General features: G+C 39.4%; 1 protein-coding gene across 3 annotated transcripts; it reads right to left on the reverse strand.

Annotated features, from left to right (window-relative positions):
* Positions 1 to 281: 281 nt before the first annotated feature.
* On the reverse strand, positions 282 to 24,653 carry b3glctb (beta 3-glucosyltransferase b). Of its 3 annotated transcripts, none has more exons than XM_084940430.1 (16): positions 24,481 to 24,653; positions 23,531 to 23,568; positions 23,411 to 23,438; positions 23,002 to 23,111; positions 16,267 to 16,343; positions 16,047 to 16,158; positions 15,774 to 15,910; positions 15,134 to 15,197; positions 14,346 to 14,462; positions 11,982 to 12,051; positions 9,255 to 9,368; positions 5,748 to 5,847; positions 4,190 to 4,309; positions 3,390 to 3,534; positions 2,351 to 2,501; positions 282 to 2,067 (listed from the first exon to the last, which is right to left on the reverse strand). In XM_084940430.1, the coding sequence occupies exons 1-15, from the start codon at positions 24,539 to 24,541 to the stop codon at positions 2,367 to 2,369; spliced, it is 1,428 nt and encodes a 475-aa protein (XP_084796556.1). In that variant the 5' UTR covers positions 24,542 to 24,653; the 3' UTR covers positions 282 to 2,067; positions 2,351 to 2,366. The 3 variants fall into 3 exon arrangements, with proteins under 3 accessions (XP_084796556.1, XP_084796559.1, XP_084796558.1); XM_084940433.1 differs by lacking the exon at positions 24,481 to 24,653 and adding an exon at positions 23,665 to 24,453 and having other exon boundaries at positions 16,047 to 16,111; XM_084940432.1 differs by lacking the exon at positions 9,255 to 9,368.
* Positions 24,654 to 24,674: the final 21 nt, after the last annotated feature.

A 24,674-nucleotide genomic window follows, 5' to 3' on the forward strand; every position in this document is an offset into this window, starting at 1 on the left:
GTTGTATTGTTGGTACTCGGTTCTTCTCCTCTCATGTGTCTTCATGTTTGGATTTATTTACTAGATTTCAAAAATAAAGATCTGTTTATTTCACAAGTCTACATCTGGATCCACCGCCACACATAATACAACAATTCTTAATGTCAGTAACTCAACAAAAAATAAAAAGGTTTTGTTAAATGTTCCTGAATATTTATTTCAACAATACCAAAAAACCTCAAAAGTTAATTTAAAGACATGGCAGATTTTCAGTTAACACACCAACATTTCCACAAAATGGATGAAACATTACATTTTAATTCATCTCGTCACCTCTGATGGCAACTCTTTAACTGACCCACATTCGCACAGTGCTGCCGTTCACACATCAAAAATAAAGTTCTGCTTACTTCAACTGAACCTCCTCCTTTTTCAGATTTATTCACATTTATTCACATTTATTCAAAGAAAATAGACAAAAATATGCACACGTGGAATTTACTGTACAGATAAATAGTCTTCACAGTGTGCATTTCAGAGTTTTTCTGTATAGTGATGACATATGAAATGGTAATTAGTGTACTTTATGACACGTCTCAAATCGTCTTTTTTCAGGTTTCAGACCGAACCCCCCCCCCCAAATAAATAAATAATTTCATTTTACAACACAAAGTTAACAATTTTTCACAATCCAGGCAACAGCTAGTCTTTAACCAGGAAATAGGAGAAAATTATCATGTCCTCCACCTTTTGTCTATGCTGACCAGAAAATACGTCAAAACTGGACAAATTCACACAAATCGCTGTCAAATATTGTGTTATAGTCTGTGGGATTTGTGGCTTTAATTCTGCCCTTTTGGACAGGTTTTCAGCTGTTCTGTGTTTGATTCCAGTTTTTCTTTGCTTTATTATTCCAAGTATATTAGTTTGACTTCTTGGTCCTTAAGCAGAAAAAGCTGATGACTGCTGTCGTCAGGCATTCTTTGGCTTTGTTGAACTTCCTCTGTTGATACCCTTCTGTTTGTTACCTGGAGTTTTTAGATGCCGAGTGTGTTTTGGACTTTTTCTTGTGACCAGAGATGGGCAGTAACATATTAACGAGTAAAGTAAGTAAAGTAAAGTAACGGGTAAAGAGGTGACAATAGAGTTGAGAGTGACGGGACTCAGTGCTGCGGAATCTTTGATTTTGTTCATTTTTTGCTGTTTTACTTGCATCTATCTGAAAAAGCGAGTGTAAACACAAAACATTATTTTTATTTTATATGCTGGAATACGCAGAAAATAGGTTTAAATGTTAAACAAATTTCTTCAAGTCAAAGACTGTTGCATATAATTTCATTTTTGTCTGATGCAATGTGCACAAAATCAAAAGATTAAAACTAATAAAAAAGTTTTAAAAACAGACTTTTTCATTTGATTACATTTTATATGATGAAATATGCAGAAAAAATAGAATTGGGCTGAAAGGTCTAGTGCTTTATTACGTTTTTTTAAAAAGTAAATAAGTAATAAAGTAACTCATTACTTTTGAAAATAAGTAATCAGTAAAGTAACAGGATTACATTCTTGGAGAAGTTTTTTTTTCAACTAATTACTATTTTCAAGAAACTTGACCAACACTGCTTGTGACCTATTAATATTTTGTTTGTTTACTTTGTCTGGCTCTGGGTCCTAATTCTGGAAAATATCACATTTTGGGCAAATTCCTCCTCACTTTACCATCATCACAAAGTGCATTCATCAAACTATTAGTCTGAAGTCCATTACACACAGAGTGTGTTGCAAAAAAACAACGGTTAAATGTCCAGATTCAAACGTGTCGTGTAATGTATATAGCATGTTGAATGCGTGGCGTTGTTGCTGAAAATTTGTCCTACAAAAAAAACGTACAGTGAAAAACAGACGTCAACATCAAGCAATAATGAGCCGACCCTTTTCTAAAGAAGAAAAGGAAGAGACTCAAAATTTGGTTCAATCCACGTCTTACAAGAAGGCAGCAGCAGGGAGAATTTCATGGTTTGATCCAGGAGTTGAAGCTGTGTCACCACCACTTTCGTACATTTCGAGCTCTTGTTGGCAGAGTTGAAACTGTGGAGGCAGAGAAATAATATCAATGAGCTGAATGACCCAGAGCAGCAACTAGCTTTGTGTCTGAGGTAAAATAGTATTATTTTACTCCCTGGACCAGTGTGTGTACTGAGCTACGGAGCTTTTGTCACCAAATGCAGCAGTGGGATTCGTCAGATCTGTTTATTGGGATCTGAAAAGTCTACACACCAATGTCAAAACAAATGTGGCAAATTCCCCACATTATCTGGATGTTACAGCAACCTTAACAGTGGTTACTGATTCTTGTCTACGACATACTTACTGCATAAACACAGTTTCTACAGTTCATCTCGTGGTCGCGTGTCCTGCAGCCAGTATCTGTAGACAGTCACGGGATCTACATTCCAGTGCTTATGGAAGGAGATGGCGCGCTGCGTGGAGATCATTTCCTCGGAGTAGTCATCTGGTCGGGCCTGAAATATCAAGGACAAGCGGTTTGTCTGTCTGTGCGTGTGCCCCGCACGCCTATCCACAGAACAAGGATATCTGTATTACCTCAAAGAGCCAGCAGTAAACGCATAATCATAAGATAAACTATAATTAACAGGCAGAAAACACAAGAATAAAATTCAAAAAGCCCCACCAGGTTAATTACAAAGCTGCAAGCTTCTGGGACAAAATGATTAATGTCTCAATTATTTTGTTATGTGACAAACAGATTGTTTCTCTCGGGTTGCGAGGTTCAGCACTCTGTTAGTAAAGCAGAACCACATGGCATTCTCTGTGTCTCTCTAATTGACCTTCATATAAACAAGGCAAACAAAAAGCAAGTATCACACTCTGCATCATCTGGTCCTAAGTAAAGGTTAATGTCTCCATTAACACTTGGGGCAATTTGGGCTCATTTAAGTGGCGTCTCTGTGCATTTAATCAAGGTGTGAGTCGCTTTGCAAAAGCAAGAAAACAAAGACAGAAATGGTTTGAAAGGCTCTTCTTCTATTCCCCTACCCACACGTCTTAAACTTTAGCACTTTGGATTTATTTTTACTAAACAGCCTCATATTAAATTGGTGCTACAGTAAATGAAAACATTACAATAGATTTTAAGTTCATAAGCAGCTGCTCTTAAAAGAACGATTCCTATTTAAGTCAAGCAAATATTTACTGTTTAATTAAAACTTCATGCTTTACATCTGTCACACATTTTCTGTGTTCAGCTGACCTGCTTAAACAGACCAAATTAATTTATGCATTGCTTGTTTCCCAGGAAGTTTTTACAACTCTCATAAAAATAAAAACAACGTCATCTAGAGAGCTGTTCACCGTGACAAGAACACGTGCGTGTGTGCGTTGCTCTCTACCTGGTGGAATAGTGGACTGTGTGTAATGGGAACACCGAGCGTAGCGAAGCACCTGCCCAGCACCATGTCATCAGGAGCATTATCGCTGTAGCAACCACAACTACTGGAAAGCAGCCTGGACACCGCCGTCCTGCTCAGCACCATCCTTCACACACACACACACACACACACACACACACGGTGTTCAGAGTGTAGTGCTCCCTCTGTTGTGTTCTTACTATGTAGGCATATTAGGTATGTATACATTAACCCCTCCAAAAACTATTTTTATTTTAGTCATCAGTTAAAGATTTTCAACGAGAACAAATGTGCAAAAAACATTTGACTGGATTACATAATGCACCGAAGAATGTGGTTATATTATTATCAGTATTTAATTCAAAGCTGACATGAAAACTGGAAGGAAAGCCAAAGGTTTTGGGACAAACCCTGTGTAAGAAGCATAGAGTTTGTATTGCAACATTTATTTTTGCTTTATCGCAACACTGGTAAATCCTCACACAGCCTAACAGCTTTAACTCCCCTTTACTATGGTCTGGCTCTTTTAATGCAAATTGAGACAAAAGCCAATGGAGAAGTACAATGTAAAAATTACTGGTTCCAGCTAATATGGGCCTTGATGCCATGCCTTTCTTGTATCTGATTGTAGCTATGTAATAGCTAAGGTACAACTATTGCCTCTAATGTTAAATAAAGAAAAATCAGCAATGTTCAAATTTTCACACAAGGTTTTGCATGTTTTGGCTCAACAATCATTAACACCGACAACCCAAAAATATCATCTGACCCAACAGCCTCACCCTCCTCCTCCGGTGGTGTAGCTGTATCCCTTCTGGATCAAGCCATAGCCATATCTTTCCCCCAGGCTCACTGCTTCCTTTGGGTCATAGCAACGCAGCAACTGTCTCAACCGGGGTAAACTGTTGGTGGACCAAGAGACAGAAAGTTTGAATAGCATACATAGTACCTACATGCCTACAATAAAATATTAGTTATGTCCATGTCTCATCTCCAGTCCCCTTTTCCCTCTGTATGCTTTTACAGTGTCCGTGTTCCTCGTCAGTCCGTCACGTTAAGTCCACGTCTACGTCTGTCGTGTGTTTCATGTCTACGTGTTCTATGTCGTCAGGCTCGCATTGCCATGTCTGCGTCCCGTTATGTTTCCTGTTTTATTTTGAAGAGGTCTGTCCCATGTTCATTGAGTTTAGTTTCCCTCTCCCTGTCGCGTCATTATGTTCATTCCAATTAGCTGTGTTCCACGTGTGTTTCCTTTCTCCTCGTCTGCCTCGTATGTATTTATGTAGTCTGCTGTCATGCATTCATTGTCAGGACGTCTGTTGTTTCAAACCATGTTTCCGGGTTTCATGTATTCATGTCCTGGTTTGTTCATGTCTGAGTTTTTCATGTTCTATTTTAGTTTACCCAGTTTAGGTTAATGCTTAGTTTTGCATCGGTTTGCCTTGCCCTTTGTCTGTACCTTTTCATCAGCCTTATAAAACAGCTCGCCTTTTGTTAAATCAAATTACGTTCCATGTTCCATTGTGTCTGTGTTTGGGTCCACTATTCAAAGGCCACGCAGTCTGCTTCAGCCAGATTGTGACATCGTGGAAGTTAATCTTATTAACAAGTAACAACATTATGATTTAAGGATCAATTGAAAGGCAGCAACCCAAACAGAAATGATTTCTATGCTACAGTCTACATATACACTATGAATAGAAAAAAGTACTGGGCCAGTTTTTTGCTCATGCCAGAGGATGTTTGGAGCTCTGCAGTTATTGAGTGAGACCACAGCGTTCGATGAGTCTGCACTGTAACTTTACGTGGTTTCTGCTACGGCTGAGCTGCTGTGGTTCCTGATTACTTGCATTTTGCAATAATAGTATTTACAGTTGATTGTGGATTACCTAAGAGGCAAGAAATGCCCCACACTGACTTTTTTCAACTGTGGCATCCTATTTTAAGGTGTGATGCTCAAATCCAGTGTGCATGGCTACATGTTTGATTTTATACAACAGTGTAAATGATACTAAAAACAGTTGAATTGAAACATTAGAAATTGTGGCCATATGTTCAGGATAGGAGGATATACAAGATTAGCATTGGGTACTTTTTTGCAAACTTCACTACAATACTCCTTTTTTTTTTGCATTTCATATTAAATATGCAGATTAGAATGAAAAAGTACATTATAAACCTTTTTATAAAGAACTTTCATGATTATAGTTACTGGCTGACTGGCTGTAGCTTTTTATTTTATTCATAACATTGTATTGTGATATATCAATGTGTGATTAAACTTAAAACTATTAATTTTTGTGTGTGTTAAATAAAGAGAAAAAATATTTTCCAGCTTACCTGATGAGAGTATCATCATCAACGATGAGCAGCCAATCGGCTTTCGGCACAGCTTTGCTTAAAAACCGCCTCAAGATTGCAAACGTCTTCCCACAGTGTCCTTTAGGGGAATAAAATATACAGAAGAAAATGTGAAAAAGATTCAACATCACATTCATTAACAGCTCGAGCTGATTTATTTTGGTTGATAATCATGTCAAGGTCATGACCTTTGGAGGAGCTGTCCTCTCTTAGTGCACTTGTTAATGTTGTGTTTCAATAAAATGGAAGAAAATGTTTACAAAATGATAAACAATGGGGAGAACAACACTTTACTAGAAGGGAAAAAGGAAGAATGAGCAAAAGCACCTGCATGTGTGAAATGACAAAGTAGAGCCAAGAAAAGGTTGTGGATATGAGATATGAGGAATAGATGGATGTGCAACTCCCTTCCATGTGAATGGACTTCAAGTAAAGCACAAAGGGGCATCTCAGACAAGAGTGATATCATTAGAGAGATAAAACTGGCGTCTGTGCCTTTTTCACAGAAGCTCTGTTTAGTATTTTTTGCTCGAGCGCCTATTATGACAAAGATTAGGTGACATATGTCTGTGAAGGTTCTCAGTCATCCAGGTCATCGTAGTCAAAGGAGCTTGCAAAGAAAAGCATCTGGACTTCTTTAAGTTACTTGAAGACGTTTCACCTCTCATCCGAGAAGCTTCTTCAGTTCTAAGGTCAAATGGTGGAGAGTCCCAGATATAAACCTAGTGGGAGTATCCCCCCACAGAGGGACAAAAGGACCCCCTGATGATCCTCTAATCGCCTGAGCCAAGGTGTGAAACTGGGTGTGGGTCCCAATCAGCCAGAGTTTCGGGTGTGTTCATTGTGAAACCTGGCTCCACCTTATCATGCGAATTCCTGAGGTCAGATGGCCCAGGATGTGAGTGGGCGTTAAGGCGTCTGGGAAGGGATCTCAAAACTGGATTATAGATGGCAGAGAGTTAATCCAGTTTTGAGATCCCTTCCCAGACGCCTTAACGCCCACTCACATCCTGGGCCATCTGACCTCAGGAATTCGCATGATAAGGTGGAGCCAGGTTTCACAATGAACACACCCGAAACTCTGGCTGATTGGGACCCACACCCAGTTTCACACCTTGGCTCAGGCGATTAGAGGATCATCAGGGGGTCCTTTTGTCCCTCTGTGGGGGGATACTCCCACTAAGTTTATATCTGGGACTCTCCTCCATTTGACCTTAGAACTGAAGAAGCTTCTCGGATGAGAGGTGAAACGTCTTCAAGTAACTTAAAGAAGTCCAGACGCTTTTCTTTGCAAGCTCCTTTGACATTAGGTGACATACACACTTCTTTTCAGTTAACAGCCAGTTAACTGATTAAATCAGACTGTCTTTTAATTTGTTTGTTCATACACTGACTGTGGTGCACTTCAAATGTGTAAGGACAGGAAATGTGGAGCTCGACACTTCAGTCCTCAGGAAAGGAGCTATTACATCCTGTGATTAGCCAGCTGTGCAGAGGTGAGCCAGGGACCAAGAGCTTTAAATTCTCCTTCTAGTTCTTCTTCATTAACTTTAACACTTGCAGCTTTTATGCCTGCAGCTCAGGGCAACATTGTGCTCCAGTATCCCCAAATGTGTTCCATGTTTCACTGAGCACGATCAGACGACACTTGCATAAATGCCGATACAAATCAGGCACAATGTTAGCCATATTTCTCAGCATACCAGCATCTCCTAAATAGTACGAAACATGGCTTATGGCCAACTCTGCCTTTCTTATTGTCATGTAGCTAGTTTCGTGATGACTTTATTAATGCATATTCTGGAGTGTCTACACAATCTGACTAGTCTTCCCAACAATTTTAAGCTACAAATGATCTTCATCTGACTTCTGACAGTGGACACATCTCTGTGCTTGTTCTGTTAGACCTCAGCACAGCATTCAATACCAATGACCCCAATATGTGACCACAGAGATTAGAACACAACATAGATTCATAGCTATCTGATAGATTCCAATTTCTTCATGTAAACGGGGAGTTTTCCTAAAACCCAAAAGCCGGATCCGTACACTATATTGCTATTATATATTTACTTGTCTGCTGTCACATGCATATGAACTTGACATCCCATTCTTAATCCATAGGGTTTACTATGATGCCGGCCCACCCTTTGGAGATATAACAGCTTTAACTCTTCTGGGAAGGCTTTTCACAAAGTTTAAAAGTTTGTTTATTGGACTTTAAGTGATGTACAGTTGTGTCCAATGTGACTAATCAGAGTTATGGTCAATAGCCTGTATTTGTATAGCGCTTTACTAGTCCCTAAGGGATGGGGCGCACTGACAGAGGCGAGGCTGCCGGACACTGGCGCCACCGGGCCCTTTGACCACCACCAGTAGGCAACGGGTGAAGCGTCTTGCCCAAGGACACAATGACCAAGACTTTCAGTTCGAGTCTCTTGAGCCACAATTGCCCTGTGTTTTTGGTAGAAATCGTATTATTACATGGCAAATAATTTTAGGTGTAGTAGAGTCAGAGAGACCAACAGACCCAACATTCATGATATGAATGCACCTGAGTCTGTGTAATTAAATAATTAAGTGAAAGGGGCATGTTCAAAATAATAGCAGTGTGGAGTCCAATCAGTAAGGTCATTCATTATGTGAAGAAACAGGTGTCATTCACATGGAACTTATTTAAGCATGAAGCCAGCACGTGTTGTACATGCAATTCTCTCTGAAAACCTGAGAAAGATGGGTCGTGCCTGACATTGTTCAGAACACCATGCTTTAATCAAAACGTTGATTGTAGAGGGGAAAACATATAAAGAAGTGCAGAAAATGATAGGCTGCTCAGCTAAAACGATCTCCAATGCTTTAAAATGCAAAGCCAAACCAGAGAGACGTGGAAGAAAACTGAAGACTACCATCTGAAAGGAATGAACAATAGCCAGGAGGGCAAAGACTCAGTCAATGATCAGCTCCAGGAAGATCAGAGTAGAGCAGGGCGATACGACCAAAAATATTTATCACGATAAACATTTGAAAATTTGCGATAACGATATAACTGACGATATAATTGACATTAGACAAAATACTTTACAACTCCACAACTTTACTAGTGCAAAAAAACCCATAAATGTATTTTCACTTAAACAAGCAGCTGTTTTTTATGTGCATTAAGGTTACATAAAAATTTAACAGTGCAAATGCAAATTCCTTGCTGATAGTTTAACCAAAAGGCATTTCCAGTGGAAACTGGCCGACATATTCTCAGCATAACCATGTATAATATCCACTAAACCTAAAAAGAGGTTATACACACACAATACGGTGCATCACATGATTGTTGGGGTTTCATTCTAATATTGTAGGCTCTTTACTTTACAATATAAACCTCCTTGAGGTGACTGTTGTGAATTGATGCTGTATGAATAAAATGTAATTGAATATTCTGATCTGTATCCAGCAGTTATCAGTAAAAATTGCTGCTGCTAATGAACTTACCCCTCTCAGTATTGGACACTCCCAAACTGACTGTTGGTATGGAGGCATCAGTAACATCGCTATAATACTCTAAAAACCCAGCATCTTTCTCCCAGGTCGCCTTCACCACTGGTACTGTGGAAATGAATGGGGAAAGATAACCGAACCTGCAACAACATTAAGCCTTCACCACTGAGCTGTAGACACATACAAACAGATATATATACACAGTAGCTATGACTAGTGAAGCACTGATTGATGGCAGGCAAAGCTTCTATTTAATTAATAGACTATAATTTATAGTCTTTAGTCTTTAGACATGACACAAAAAACCTACAAAGTAATAACTTAAAAGTGATCCATGGTAAGTGGGACTCATCTTACCTTAATTTATTCTGAAACACATCCACTAATTATTCACTTGTACAGAGCATCAGTGCTTTGAATAATTGCACAAATTATTACAAATACAAAAACTGTAATATACTGAAATATATTGTTATATCTGAGTTGCATTGTTATTATTCCTGTGTGTCTCAATCACTTGTTTTTAAAATGATCACAGTCGACAAAATGTTGTAAAAGTATAATTATTAAAGGCAATGAAGTACAGTCATTAAAAAAAAGGGATTCCCTCTTTTAATGTTTTAAATCTCAGAACACGATGAAAAAATAAATAAATGAATAATTCGATATTTCCCTGGTCTCAAAATTAATAAAAGAGAACCTCAGATGAATAAGACATAACCACAAAAACTAAACTAAAAGAGAAACTATGTACAAATCGTGATTCTATGACTCGCAGAACCACTTTTAGTAACTATAATTTAAATTTTGCTGCATGACTTTAAAAGATTCTGAGATGGTTGTGGGTGATTTTTGCTCCACTTATTTAATTTTCAGGCAGTAAAACTTTATTTGTTGGACACACCATCTGACTCTAGAGTGTTTGGGTATACAGAGAAGTTCACTGTCAGCTCAGTGGGCCTAATTTATAACCAGTGCATACACACAAACCTCTGTGTAAATGTGTGTAAACATTTCACACAAAAAGATCAGTGATTCATCAATTTATTGGTTACCTGAAACTGTTCGTACTTTACGAGCCACATATTACCACAGCGAGTGTATCGATATTCAGCCAGAGCATCGCTCAGGTTTTTTTCCTCCTTCATTTACTTGTTTGTTTAAACCTCTCATAACTCCTGTGGATTCCTGCGCTTCCTTCTCCGACACTTTTATTTAAGTTTCTTCAGGAAACTTTCTCATGTTTCTTTTTTACCTTAGTTTGGCAAGCCAGTCTCTTTACTTACACCTCAGTCTCTATTGTCTCGATGCATGCTCAATTATCCAGGTGAGTAAATCCCAAAAGGCTGATTCGTAGTTGATGACGTAGCGTTTTCAGTGGGAGAAACGTTTCGTCACTCATCCAAGTGACTTCTTCAGTCTCAGCTGACTGCAGGTTTCCCCAACTTTATAAACAGCACATTTGCACAATAACTGAATGAACGATGGGCTGTTACGTGAAAAGTGAAAGACCATCCCTGAATCGAGGAGGAGGCCTAAGGCTAAATCTGTCATTGCAGCCATGCCCCAACTCTTTGTGAATGGTACTCATGGCCATTGATCAGTGGCTATTGACCAATGTTCATGACAATTTCCATATTAATGATCAAGGAACTCCCAGCCCATTGTTCATTCAGTGGCTGAGTGACGAAACGTTTCTCCCACTGAAAATGCTACGTCCAGATGAACAGAATCAACCTTTTGGGACTCGATCTCTATTACATGATGTTAAGCATACGGTATGCAGATTGGGGGCGACAAACAGAAGCCTGCAGTTGCAGCCTGCAGTTGCAGCCTGCAGTTGCAGCCTGCAGTTGCAGCCTGCAGTTGCAGCCTGCAGTTGCAGCCTGCAGTTGCAGCCTGCAGTTGCAGCCTGCAGTTGCAGCCTGCAGTTGCAGCCTGCAGTTGCAGCCTGCAACACGTGTAGTGTGGTAAGAACAAAATTGGCCATTGCGCACATGTAATGAATCTGTTAGTGAATCTTCATGCAAACACATTTCTTGTGAACAAGGTAAGAATAAGAACGATTCCATGCACATTAATGAATGAGGCCTACTGTTCTATAAGTCTTGTGGTTTGTTCAGATGCCACTTTGCAAACCTAAGTCATAGCACCATGTTCTTTTCAGAGAAAAGAACAATTCTGCACAAGCCGTACTTGTTAAATGTTAAAGTTAACAGCAGTACAATTATAAAAAGACTGAACATGTTTAACTGAAGCCATGTTATAGAGTCGCTCATACTTCAGTTAATCAAGCGCATTCGATTATCAGCACGTTACCCTTTTAATTTGATGGAAATATTAAATAAATAAATGATAAATACATAAAGACACAGATAGCAACATGCAGAACCTATAAAAGACCAAATGTTTTCTTTAGTTTCACTGATATGTAAATCCTTAAAATTGAAACACAATGTGCTTTTTTACATGACAATTCGTTGACAGGCACATTTACGCCAGAGGTATATTTAAGTATACTTATACTTTAAGGTTCTTTCTATTATTTGAGATAGCTAGAGCTGTAGCTAGAAGATATATTTTAGATAACCAAATGTATTGAATGTTAAATAATTAATTTAGATTAACAAATTTTGAATTAGTATCGATGTGCTTACTGACATGATGGATCTTGTTACCTACTTACACCACCTGTTAATTTGTCCGAAATTGTACACACACCTCGATCTGAGTGGAACTTTTGGCAAGTTTTCACAGCAACAAATACATCATTCTTCGACACTGGATCCCCCTAAAATAAGAGAGAAAGAGAAAAAGTGTCTGCCTTCATTGGGGAAAAAAAAGCACTGTAGCCATCAATGGGTAAAAAAATGTGCTTCAGAATATGTGTTTCATATCAGCAATACATGTAATGTCTACATAATATTGCATATGCTCAACTCGTCTTATGTTTCAGATGTATAAAAATCATGTAGCAGAGATTTATACTCGATCTGTTCAAATAGTTTTTAAAGCATTCACTGCAGGTAGCTGTGCACTTGATTTCCATTAACCCTTCAGATTAAATCAGCTCACTTGCTCACAGAACTTTTCTGTTTGCATTCCCGTACAGCAGACTTTGGCAGTGGCATAAAGGGCTGACTTCAGTCTAACTAATACAGGGAGTGCAGAATTATTAGGCAAATGAGTATTTTGTCCACATCATCCTCTTCATGCAAGTTGTCTTACTCCAAGCTGTATAGGCTCGAAAGCCTACTACCAATTAAGCATATTAGGTGATGTGCATCTCTGTAATGAGAAGGGGTGTGGTCTAATGACATCAACACCCTATATCAGGTGTGCATAATTATTAGGCAACGTCCTTTCCTTTGGCAAAATGGGTCAAAAGAAGGACTTGACAGGCTCAAAAAGTCAAAAATAGTGAGATATCTTGCAGAGGGATGCAGCAGTCTCAAAATTGCAAAGCTTCTGAAGCGTGATCATCGAACAATCAAGCGTTTCATTCAAAATAGTCAACAGGGTCGCAAGAAGCGTGTGGAAAAACCAAGGCGCAAAATAACTGCCCATGAACTGAGAAAAGTCAAGCGTGCAGCTGCCAAGATGCCACTTGCCACCAGTTTGGCCATATTTCAGAGCTGCAACATCACTGGAGTGCCCAAAAGCACAAGGTGTGCAATACTCAGAGACATGGCCAAGGTAAGAAAGGCTGAAAGACGACCACCACTGAACAAGACACACAAGCTGAAACGTCAAGACTGGGCCAAGAAACATCTCAAGACTGGTTTTTCTAAGGTTTTATGGACTGATGAAATGAGAGTGAGTCTTGATGGGCCCGTGGCTGGATTGGTAAAGGGCAGAGAGCTCCAGTCCGACTCAGACGCCAGCAAGGTGGAGGTGGAGTACTGGTTTGGGCTGGTATCATCAAAGATGAGCTTGTGGGGCCTTTTCGGGTTGAGGATGGAGTCAAGCTCAACTCCCAGTCCTACTGCCAGTTTCTGGAAGACACCTTCTTCAAGCAGTGGTACAGGAAGAAGTCTGCATCCTTCAAGAAAAACATGATTTTCATGCAGGACAATGCTCCATCACACGCGTCCAAGTACTCCACAGCGTGGCTGGCAAGAAAGGGTATAAAAGAAGAAAAACTAATGACATGGCCTCCTTGTTCACCTGATCTGAACCCCATTGAGAACCTGTGGTCTATCATCAAATGTGAGATTTACAAGGAGGGAAAACAGTACACCTCTTTGAACAGTGTCTGGGAGGCTGTGGTTGCTGCTGCACGCAATGTTGATGGTGAACAGATCAAAACACTGACAGAATCCATGGATGGCAGGCTTTTGAGTGTCCTTGCAAAGAAAGGTGGCTATATTGGTCGCTGATTTGTTTTTGTTTTGTTTTTGAATGTCAGAAATGTATATTTGTGAATGTGGAGATGTTATATTGGTTTCACTGGTAAAAATAAATTATTGAAATGGGTATACATTTGTTTTTTGTTAAGTTGCCTAATAATTATGCACAGTAATAGTCACCTGCACACACAGATATCCCCCTAAAATAGCTAAAACTAAAAACAAACTAAAAACTACTTCCAAAAACATTCAGCTTTGCTATTAATGAGTTTTTTGGGCTCATTGAGAACATGGTTGTTGTTCAATAATAAAATTATTCCTCAAAAATACAACTTGCCTAATAATTCTGCACTCCCTGTATGGACAGCTCAGCTGTAATTTGTTGTGACTTAAAGTGATGGATTACTGCACACTGGAAAAAGGTCTAACGCGTTTAGCCAGTTTTTCCTGTGCTCATATTTGACAATTTAAACTAAATAAGAGGAATATCTCAAGATTTCATTGAGTTTGGTGGGTAAACAATGAACGTTACGTATTATTGCCAAGATGTTAGCGATAATAAAACACAGTCTTGCTGCATACGTGAGTCAAAAATAACTATTGTTGACTTAGAAAAAAAAATCTACAGGTAGTTGTCATAACAGATTTGGTTTTACACCAAAGTTCACACAAAATGAGAAGAACTGAAATGCAAGTAATATCTAGAATAACTAGACAGAGTGAAGCTGTTACATACGCAGTCGGGCAGGTAGGTTGTAAACGCGGTAGCACAGCCGTCTCTCGGCTCTGTGCAAAACTCTGGAACTGCTGTCAGCTTTGGGCCATGTCCTTCCTCCCAAATGAACAAAGCAATCTAGAAAAACAGAACATGCATGAAGACAAATTCAAAGGTTAAAGTGTTTTGTCACTATATTCAAATTAGTAATGGTAAACTTGACAAAAAAGTAAAAAGGCACAAAAAAAAAATGTTAAATAAGGAAACAGTAAAGATAAATTCCAGTCTGGTCTCAGATATTAACAACAGCTAATCCAGGTCCTTTAAACTTTAAACGTGTTTTTACTTCCACTACTTTTTCTGTCAGCGTTGTTTGGTCTGACCTGGAAGACTGTGACATTGTGTTAACACACACCTGAATGCTCAGAGCAGCAAACCACCAAAACTTCTGCTTTTTTAAAGGTGCTCAAACTTGCTGATGATTATAAAATAAAGTGCATTTCAGCTGCACCTGGTTGCTACTTACCCTCTTAATTCCTATGGAAGCAGTAGGGGTGTACTTAAGTTTTTCACAGGACTGTAAATGCTAACTGCTCCAGTGATGTGTTGAAAAATAATAAACGATCTACCAAAGCTGCAGATCGAAAACTACGGGGAGGAAATGCTGTTATAATGTACTTTAGCTCAGCTCGTAGACTGAAAGACACTGATTTCAATTTTCACAGAAGTTGTAAAAGCACAAAGTTGAACTGAACCAGTTTTTGTTTGGTTATAATTGATTTAAACGCTCCAAGAAAGTGACAAAGTACCTCATGCTTCAGGTCGATTGTAAAATCTGACTTAAGATTCTCAGACCGTATCCGCTCTGTGAGTCTGAAACACATGAAGGTTGAAGAAAGAAGGTAACAAAGCACAGATGAAACGAGCAGGTTCCCATATTATATAATGAAATTAACAACAATGACTGAAAGTTACTCAGTTATTATTTTGCAAGAAAGCAGCCAATCAGAAGTCAAGCTTGAAGGGTAGGCGATTTTAAAGGTAGAAAGAGACGGTGAACAAAGTAAGGGCCTGCAACAAATCCTAATATAAAATATATAAGATGTATTTTACACTGTGAGTGAAGCAGCGGGTAATGGTTAAGATTGCAGCTGATAACGATTTTCTCAGTGGGACAAAAATAAGTGCTGCATTAAAAGTCATTCTGGGAACATTTCTTTTTTAAACGATTTATTTTTAGCAGCGCCTTTTCTTTCTCATCTTTTCTTTTTTGTTTTTGTTACTGTAAACTGTCTCCCTCACTCTTGTAGGTCCTGATTTTTATTGGCTGAATTTAGCTTAGTCTTTGCAATTAACAGATGTCTTATTAGAAAGCTTATAAAGGTCTGCTAAATGTGTAAAAGAAGAGAGGAGAGCAACACAGGGACTCACTTTAATCTTTACGCTCACCTCTTGAGCAGCGGCGCACTGAGAGCCCAGCCTGCTGTGGTGTCAGGGTAACTGAAGGAACTGGGGTCCTCAGAGAAGGCATAGTGGTGAATGATGGAGGCCTCGTTGTCATGGAGACGCTTACCCAAAAACCACTCCTATATTGCAAAAAGATCACCATGATCATCATTTTATGCATAGCAATCGAGTGCACAGTCACTACTGTTATTAAGGTGCTTGTGTGTGTGTGTGTGTGTGTGTGTGTGTGTGTGTGTGTGTGTGTGTGTCTCTCACCTCTTGAGCTGGATATCTGTTGAAGACCTCCAGCAGAGCAGACAGTATGACTTTGGTTTCCTCCTCTATGAAGAACAACCAGGAAGCTGAATGTCCATATTTGGCAAAGAGCCTGAGAAGATCGACAACTTAACAACGCCAAACCATCAAGGTTAAATAAACTGGCATGCAACTTAATTTTAATAAGTTACTCATCTTCATTTGAGTGCTCAACACTCACCGAGGAAGTGCAGGGAGGATACTCCAGTCCCCTTCATACTGTGACAGCTCATGGAGAAGAACAACCACTGGAACTCCCTGCATGACACATAAGAGCTGAATCATCCTGCAGTCACATGAAAAACACTGAGCTGAACCCCTACAGAAGCATTTTAATGATTCATTTATGATGATTTCAGTTTCTCTGCATAAGCATCTGTTTGCCTGAGTATTTGTTATGTCCCCACTATGTCCCATAGTTTACTAGTACGGGTAGTACCAATACATCAAATAACATATTTCACATACATATGATGACCGTAGTCTTACAACAGACAAACACACAAAACACCAGAACTACAAAGGTGTTAATAAATGCAAATGTGGACTAAATTTCTATTTCAAACACCTAAACTTTAATGAATGCAGATTTAAATCAATCAAGAACAATACGTTGAAGCCCATTGCTTTGTTATATTAGCTATAATTTTCCTTTAAAACACAGTGATTCATCAGTACTGTATGTCAACTTCAAACTTATGTTACAGAATGGATATTTAAACTTTTTATTTATTTATTGGAAAAGTTCTAGTGACCTACCCTGCAGCTCTGTTGGAGTCATTTTTGGATGTTTCTCTGATATATTTACCTTAAATGTTATTTTTTGAGTTTTTTTCTGAGTTCAAGATTTGGTTTTGTTTTGTGTCTCATTTGTTTCTTACTTTGGCTCTTTTGTAATGTTTGTAAGATTCCTATTTTTCCTTTGTCATCATCATATCCTCCAGCAGTCTGTTTGTATTCTACGTTCTTCTTCTCTGGTTGAGTCTTATCTTTATCTTTTGTTATCCCTTTCTGTTTCCAGAGCTGTGTCCTTGTGTCGGTCTGGTCTCTGCATCCTGCATCTGTATTTGTGTCAAGCTGGTGTTTCTGTTCCCACGTTCTGTTTCTTCTTCTTTTATTCTGGTGTCTGTTCTTCTTCTTGTATCTTGTGCCTAATTCTACTTCCTCTGTCTTGTCATCTGTAATGAGTCCCAGCTGGGCTCTCACCTGTTCCCTCGCCTCTCGTTATCCTGTGTGTATCTAGCTAATTTTGAGGTTTTTGCATTTTGCGCACAGTTTTCATAAGCTCAGTAATAAAGCTGCCTTTTATTTTATCCCTCATTCCCGAGTCCTGCCTGCCAAAATGTTTCATGACATTAAAATGTAACTCAAATTCCACCATCTGGGAACACAGACATCTGAAATATGACTAGAGGCACAACTTGACCTGAAGTTGTGCCTCCTGAAGAGAGGTAACAGCAAGTTCCATTTATAGGTTTTGACAGGATTTTGAGTGCAATAAAATGGCTTTCCAAAAGTGTTTGGGACATCCCAGTCACTTTATGGGATTTGCCAGTTTTATTCCATGCTTCAAAAGAGTCATAGTAGAGAATTTGGGGGAGCTACCATGTGATGTCAGTCAATTTCAATAACCAGAAGAAGCTGCTTCTTATTCAAATTCATAAACTGGTTCTGGTTTTGATTTTACTGAACTCCTAACATCTGTTGTAGCTTTGGTAGAGTGCCATCAAGAGTACATTATGTAATAAATCCTTAAGTATTTAATCTGCGTCCATTTTTCAAATTAAAAAAAGTTAGTATGGTTTCAATTAAAATCAGACATATAATCAACACTTTATTTCTGATAATTAAAACAATTTTTAGACAAAAAAAATGCTTTTTTCTCCCTAAAAATCATTACTTCAGTAACTTTGTTTCCTGAACTCTTCTTCACTGAGAACTATCTTGCAGACACCCTCTGCAGCAGGTTTCAGTATAGTGGGATTTGTGCTACTTCATATAGAGCCTATAGTCTGGGCGATTACAAGCTCAGAATGAGACTAGAAAATAGAGGACTCGTACAGTCTTTTCCATGTAGCTATTTAAATTGGTTGTAAAGAAGCAATTGGGAGGAATAACTGATGTATGGACCAATCAACTGAAGTGAAAGCTGGTGCAGAGATTAAGCCCCTCGTTACATATGTTGTTACAGAACCAGGAGACTAAAAGGCCTTTAACTGTCTGGCAGCAAGAGAGGTGTGCAAGCTATTAAGTTATGTCAAGTGTGCAAATTGATTTATGCAAGTAGAACGGCTGCTACAAAACATGACTTATGACCAAAATAAAATGCTTCACTCTGTTGTAAATTTATGTTCGACCACACGGATGTTCTTTGCCAGTATATTGAATAAAGCCATTATCTGATGTTCCATTTACAAAGCTTGGTTTGATGATTCCCCCTCTCCTTCATTTTGTACAATCATACAATGCTGGCTTCAGACTGAAAGAACATATGACAGCGCTAACCACCTCCTCATTTCACTCTTGACTAAAAAAAAAAAAAAAAAAAAACACACAACACTTCCAAAACTGTTATAAAGGTCACTCAGACATGTTGCTCTACGTACAAGTGGGCTGTGTGTTTTAGTAAAGAACTTTCTCACTTGTAAGTTGAAGCGCTGTTTTCTGGTGAATTAAAACCTGAGATGCTATTGATGATATTTTAGTCACATTATGACCACCACCATTAATTGCTGCAGGAAAAAAGCCTGCAAGAGAGTTAAACAACAAGCTGGCAGGACATCAGAGTCAGCATTTAAACCGTGCCGTCAGTGAAAATCAACATCAGCAGAAAAGTCACCTTAAACAAGGATTACGCAACCGCTTTAAGGTCTTTATGTTGCAATAAGCATCAAATCAAAAGCTTTCAGTTCCAATCACACCCTTCCAGCTTTTGTGAAGAAATGACATTATATCCATGAAAAGTCATCAGATTAACAAGATTCCTACAAGCATGGTGCTGCACCCATATCCGTCAAACAGTCTCATTTCCAACTACTTTCACTGAACCTTAGACGAAACATTATAGAGATGCACAAAGCTTGAAAAGCCTTTCTAAGGACCTGTGTGTTCTCCCACCTACGAAACGAAACTGTCTACAAAAGGCAGATGGTTTTTGTAGACAGCACATGGAGACAAAGAATAGGTAGAGCTAGTTTGGACCTGTGCAGCTGAGGGATAGCGCATATATACTGGACAAAGACATTAAAGATAGAGGTGCCAAGCAGTAGGAAAAGAGGAAGGCCAGAAAGAAGATTCATTGATGTAGTGAAGGAGGACAGAGATAGAGACTTTATTAATGCCGCACTGAGGAAATTCACTTGTTAAAGCAGCACAAAGGCCAAATGTCTTACAGCCAATTTAGAATCACCAATCAACCTGGGAGGAAGCCAGAGTACCAGGAGCGAGGGAAAGGATAACATGTTTAAATGTTACATAGAATGGCTCCAGCCAATCACAATGCTGGAACTCTTTTAGTTTTTGCCAAAAACTAAAAGTAAAGCATATTTTTCTGGGGGGGGTTTTAAACATTGATTTCATTAGTAACTCACCAACATTCATCGCTCTTTTCTATTTTACGCCTTCACTACAGTTTTCGATCACCACCTGCTCGTTTAAAAAAAAAAAGGGGTGAAAGTGAAGATTTTACGATTTAGCTTTGGAAATCTTTTCACAGAGCCCCTGCTGCTTGAATTTTTTGCCATTTCTTGCAATCAGGCAGTTTTTCCTCAATTTAAACTGCAGGTAAAGAGAAAACATCAGACTCATATTTCACAGTACCAATTCATCTCAAAGGAAAATCAACATCTACATCTACTGCACCCCATCACATCCATAAACCTGTCATCTCATTTCACTGGTAACAAATTACTTTTGAGAGATACCCTGCAGGCGGGTACCATTAAACGCTTACTGCATGAAAACAGTGAGCCTGGCTTCTATCAGAGGCTCTGTGGAAAGGAGGACATCTATTGGTGCCATCCTAATACCACAACAAAGCATAAATCAGTTTTAACATTTTTTGACACCTAATAAAAGCTAAAGTACTTAAAGGATTGCTGTCCTGTCCTGCTGGCACAGTAAAGTGCAATCATAAAACAGGCATAAGAATCAGCCATAAAAATCCACCATAGAAACTAAAGTAGCTCACTTATGAGCTTTAAACTAAGCAAGCGTGGAGGTGGCTTTATGTTTTGTCCATTAACATCAGTGATGCTTATCGATACAAAAACAAACTGAGAAATAAATTGTATTCTAATTAGACAAAATTCACCCATTAAAGCTTTAAAATTATGGTGTAAAGAGTAAATGAACCATTGGATTTAATGACCGCCTATGGCAGCAATAACCTCCAAATTGTGTTTCAATTATCTGCGGATTAGACCTGCACGATGCTCAGGAGGACTGTTGCGCTTTACAGAACTGCTTAAGCTCACCCATAATGGAGTCAATACATCAGCATCTGCAGTTGAATGAGGTCTGTGTGTGTGTTTAGGTTTACTTTGTTTGGAGTAATTGTCCACCTGAATCACCAAGGCCCAGAAACAGCAAAGCAGCCCTAAATGATGATGCTCTCTCTGCTGTACTGCATCAACGTGACGATGCTTTCATGCTGGTATGCTGGCGTCTCTTTATGCCATATGCAGTAATGTGTTTTTTCTACCTTATTTGCCTTTTTAGTTAAAATACACTATTGCAATTTTTAATTAGAGGTTGGCCTGGAGATTTTCAAGACAAGTTTATGTAAGAACCTGCCCCCAAATTTCAAAACAAGCATCTAACTAGGAGGAAACTCTTGTAATCTTTTAAACTGACTTGAGTAATAGTTCTCCAGCTTTTCTTTCTTTGGACATTGGCTGCTTTTTCACACATTTTCAATGCAGACCTTGTACCTGACCATTTTCACAGGAATGTTTGTTTCTTCTTGTCGAGTCATTCAATACTGCACACAAGCATAAAAAAAGCACCCAAGTGAAGGGATGTAACAGTTTTGTGTCTATACATAACAAACAACTTTTGACAATTTGATCCATCCACTGTTCACTGAAGCCTCTACAGAAATGGTCTGAGTGGAAGGGTGGCTGCCAAGAAGCCATTTTCAAAGAAAGGAAACAGGGAGAAAAGGCTGAGGTGTGCCAAATTATGCAAACCTGACCTGAAAATCAGTGGCGACAGATCTGATGGGGTGATGAATCCAAATTTTAAAATCACTTAATTAATTAATTAATTAGGTTAATGATTTAATGAATCACCAAACATCCAAAGAACAGCTTTCTATGTCCTTTAAGAAGCCTGGAGAACTATTCCTGTAGACTACTTAAAGAAATTACAAGAAAGCTTGGCTAAGAGAGTTCAGGCTGGAGTTTTTTTAGCCTGTCTTGATGTCTGGCAGCTTTTGCAATCAGAATCAGGATCTAAATGAACTGTTGTGCCAAACATATTTGCTTTTCCAAGACGAGCTCTGGAGTCTTTAGGCCCCCTTTTGTTTATGTTTGTCTTTTCTTTCTTTCTTTATTCATTTCTACTATTACTCACATGAGTGCATGTCTAATACAGCATTGCCAGAGTTGACAGGCACAAGAAAAAGAGCAAGAAAAAAAGGGAGGGGAAATAGATGAAATGAAAAGGACAAGAGGACAGAGCACAAGTGAAAAAGCATGATGGGCCTCCAAGTGCTGCACCTGTAAGAATAAACATACAAAAAAGTAGCACCTGGATGGAAGGATACACAAACTAACAATTTTGGTAATAACGGCCCCATCAGACAGAGAAAGACCCAGGAGACCCAGGCATCTGCTGCTCCCACAGAGTACTGAAGACCCGAGACCACATCTCGATGACAACTGTGTGCACATAGCAACAGAGGAAGGAAGTGGGCCTCAGATGGAGCCCTTAGAGCCAAAGAGCAAGGCCCCCAGAGACCCAGAGACGGCAGGCAGCCCATGCCACCAAAGACAAAAACAGGGCCTCAGATGCCTGAGAACTGCCCAACTCTCAGCAGAGCCCCCAACTGCACTGAAGAGGCCACCCTGGACCACAACCTCCAAAGGAGTGGGCCAACAAGTACGGCAAAACATCAAACCATGCACCCTGGAACAAAAAGTACTTACATCCCGGGGAGGGGCAAGGCCACCCTCCTCAACCATGTCCCACAGGGGCCAAGGGTCACCCAGGCTGAGCCATACATAAACACACCCACACATATACACAGACACACACAGACCACTCACACACACACACAATGACACACAACCATCACTATCAACCCCCCTGTGAACAGATGTGACCCCGAACCAATCGGGCTGTGTTAAAGAATAAAAATGGTCGTATCAAATATTGACTTTCAAGCTCATTAGAATCATACAATCTCATCTCATCAATCTGATACCAGCTCAAGATGGCTGATGGTTGATGAGAGCTTTTGTAACGGGAGATAGCCTTTGTCTTCACTGCCCCTCTCAGACACTCATCCAAGAGGCTTCTTCTGTAGTTCTAACACCTGCTGAAACCTCTTGGATGAGCAGTGACATCTTCACAAGCTTAAAGAAGTCCAGTCGTCTTCTTTTTAATCTTCTAAGAGGTTCCAATCAAAGCGAGCACTCTGACCATCACACTGTCATGAGTAGAGCCTGCTTGTAGCGCCTCGTTACTTCACCTTATGATTGCAAATGACTTCAAATGGTTAACTTCCTTTATTCATTATCACTGTAAATGATAATGAAAATGATCGCATAAACGATTATAGCAGATTTTTATAACATAAGAAGAATGTTGATATTTTCTTATGGAGACTATACTCAGCGTGCCTGCTGTACAATACATGTATGAGCGTGTACATGACAATAGGAAGATTATAACAAAGCATGGCAGATGTTACCTGCCCAAGTCGGGCTGCCTGCTGCAGAATCTCCACTTTCCTTTGACCACTGCGACGGGCATGGTAGGAGTTCCTCTGGCTCTGGATCACTATCACTACGTCCTCCAGCTCTGTGAAAAGACATGCATGGAATATGTATCCTGATGACTGGTTAAGAAAACAAAGAGGAAGCGCTAATCCTTTCATCCTTTCATGTTCGAATTTAAACTCATCTACAATATTTCAAAGTACGCTCTTAGCCCTCCTTAAATTAGATTTCATCATTGTAATGAGTTTCTCATTCCTGTGAAAATTTCAGGCCACACGTAAAAAAAGAGTGATATGACAGACACATTATTATAAGATGCGCTATAGAACTTGTTTATTTCCCAAATAGTTGTACAAAATGTTAGATCGCCCTCTCACTCACCGACAGAGTGTTTCCTGCGCTCTGCTGCCTGTGGACAGTCAGAGAGATTGACAAAAACACATTGCTGAGGCACATGGCGAAGCATTAATTTACAACAAGAAACTAAAAAGTAGCACTTACATGATCAGGCCCCGTGTGTTTGTCTCCAGCAAAGACGTCTTGGTAAGGAAAGAAAAGACAACTGAACAATTATTTGTGAGCAGACAAAAAATATATTTTTTTGATTTTTCAGTTTAAATCAAACCGGTACCTACACTCAATGGCCACTTCATTAGGTGCACCTGTTCAACCGTTTATCCGCATAAATATCCAGTCAGCAAGTCATGTCAGAGGTCAGAGGAGAATGGCCAGACTACTTTGAGCTGATAGAAAGGTAACGGTAACTTATGTAACCTGTTACTATCGAGGTATGCACAAGAGCTTTTCTGAACACACAACCTTGAAGCAGATGGGCGGCAGCAGCAGAAGACGCACCGAGTGACACTGTTGTCAGCTAAGAACAAGAAACACGGGCTCAGTAAAACTAGACAAGAGAAGATTAGAAAACTGTTGCCTAGTTTGACGGGTCTTGATTTTTACTATGACATTTGGATGGTAGTTGTATACAACTAAAACGACTTAATTTTCTGGTAACAAAAGAGAACAATTATAAAGTGTAGAAATTATCAGCACGTATCAGCATGTTTTTCTAACACAACTTCAGCTTCATTTGCAGCCCCCCACGCTTCGGCAGACCTGTCAGCAATCACAGCGGATGATAACGACACCTGCGTATTAGTACCATTTCCTCTTTTGATTTTAAAAATAAAACCATGCACTATATCTCTCACTTTCTTTAGAAAGACAAAAACAGAACAAATGTCATTATGACTTTACGTTAAAATTTGACAAGGTTAAAAATGACCTTGGTTCATAATTTTTAATGCAGAGTTAAACAACGTTATATTTCACTAATTTCAAAGAACAACTTAAAGCCACTTCCGGCTGCTGACACAGTGTGTCCAGCTTTGTGTGGCGGGTAAGCTAACTGCACCCCTGCCTCGGATCTGCAGACGTTTCACTTCACTTACCGAGACAAATGAGAAGCACAGCGACCAGTCTGCATCCGTAAAACACATCACGGTGTGACATGACTCCTAGTGCTACTGGTTCAATCACCGTGTTTCCATGGCGAACTGGAGAAATCGGTTTGCTACATCTCTGTACCGGAGGCGTGAGCTTTCATGTAGTGGCAGTTAGTGCGGAGCTGTAGCGACCTCTAGCG

This window comes from Perissodus microlepis, chromosome 10 (genome assembly GCF_051167445.1).
Source record: "Perissodus microlepis isolate ML-2025 ecotype Zambia chromosome 10, ASM5116744v1, whole genome shotgun sequence".
Lineage (NCBI taxonomy): Eukaryota > Metazoa > Chordata > Actinopteri > Cichliformes > Cichlidae > Perissodus > Perissodus microlepis.

What these genes read in the sequence shown, in the direction of transcription:
- b3glctb (XM_084940430.1), bottom strand. Translation starts at nt 24,541, where the DNA reads ATGTCACACCGTGATGTGTTTTACGGATGCAGACTGGTCGCTGTGCTT. An exon ending in CAACCTACCTGCCCGACTGC is followed by an intron (nt 12,052 to 14,345) that starts GTATGTAACAGC and finishes CTCTTATTTTAG; the next exon opens with GGGGATCCAGTGTCGAAGAA. An exon ending in GATGATGATACTCTCATCAG is followed by an intron (nt 4,310 to 5,747) that starts GTAAGCTGGAAA and finishes GTCCACCAACAG; the next exon opens with TTTACCCCGGTTGAGACAGT.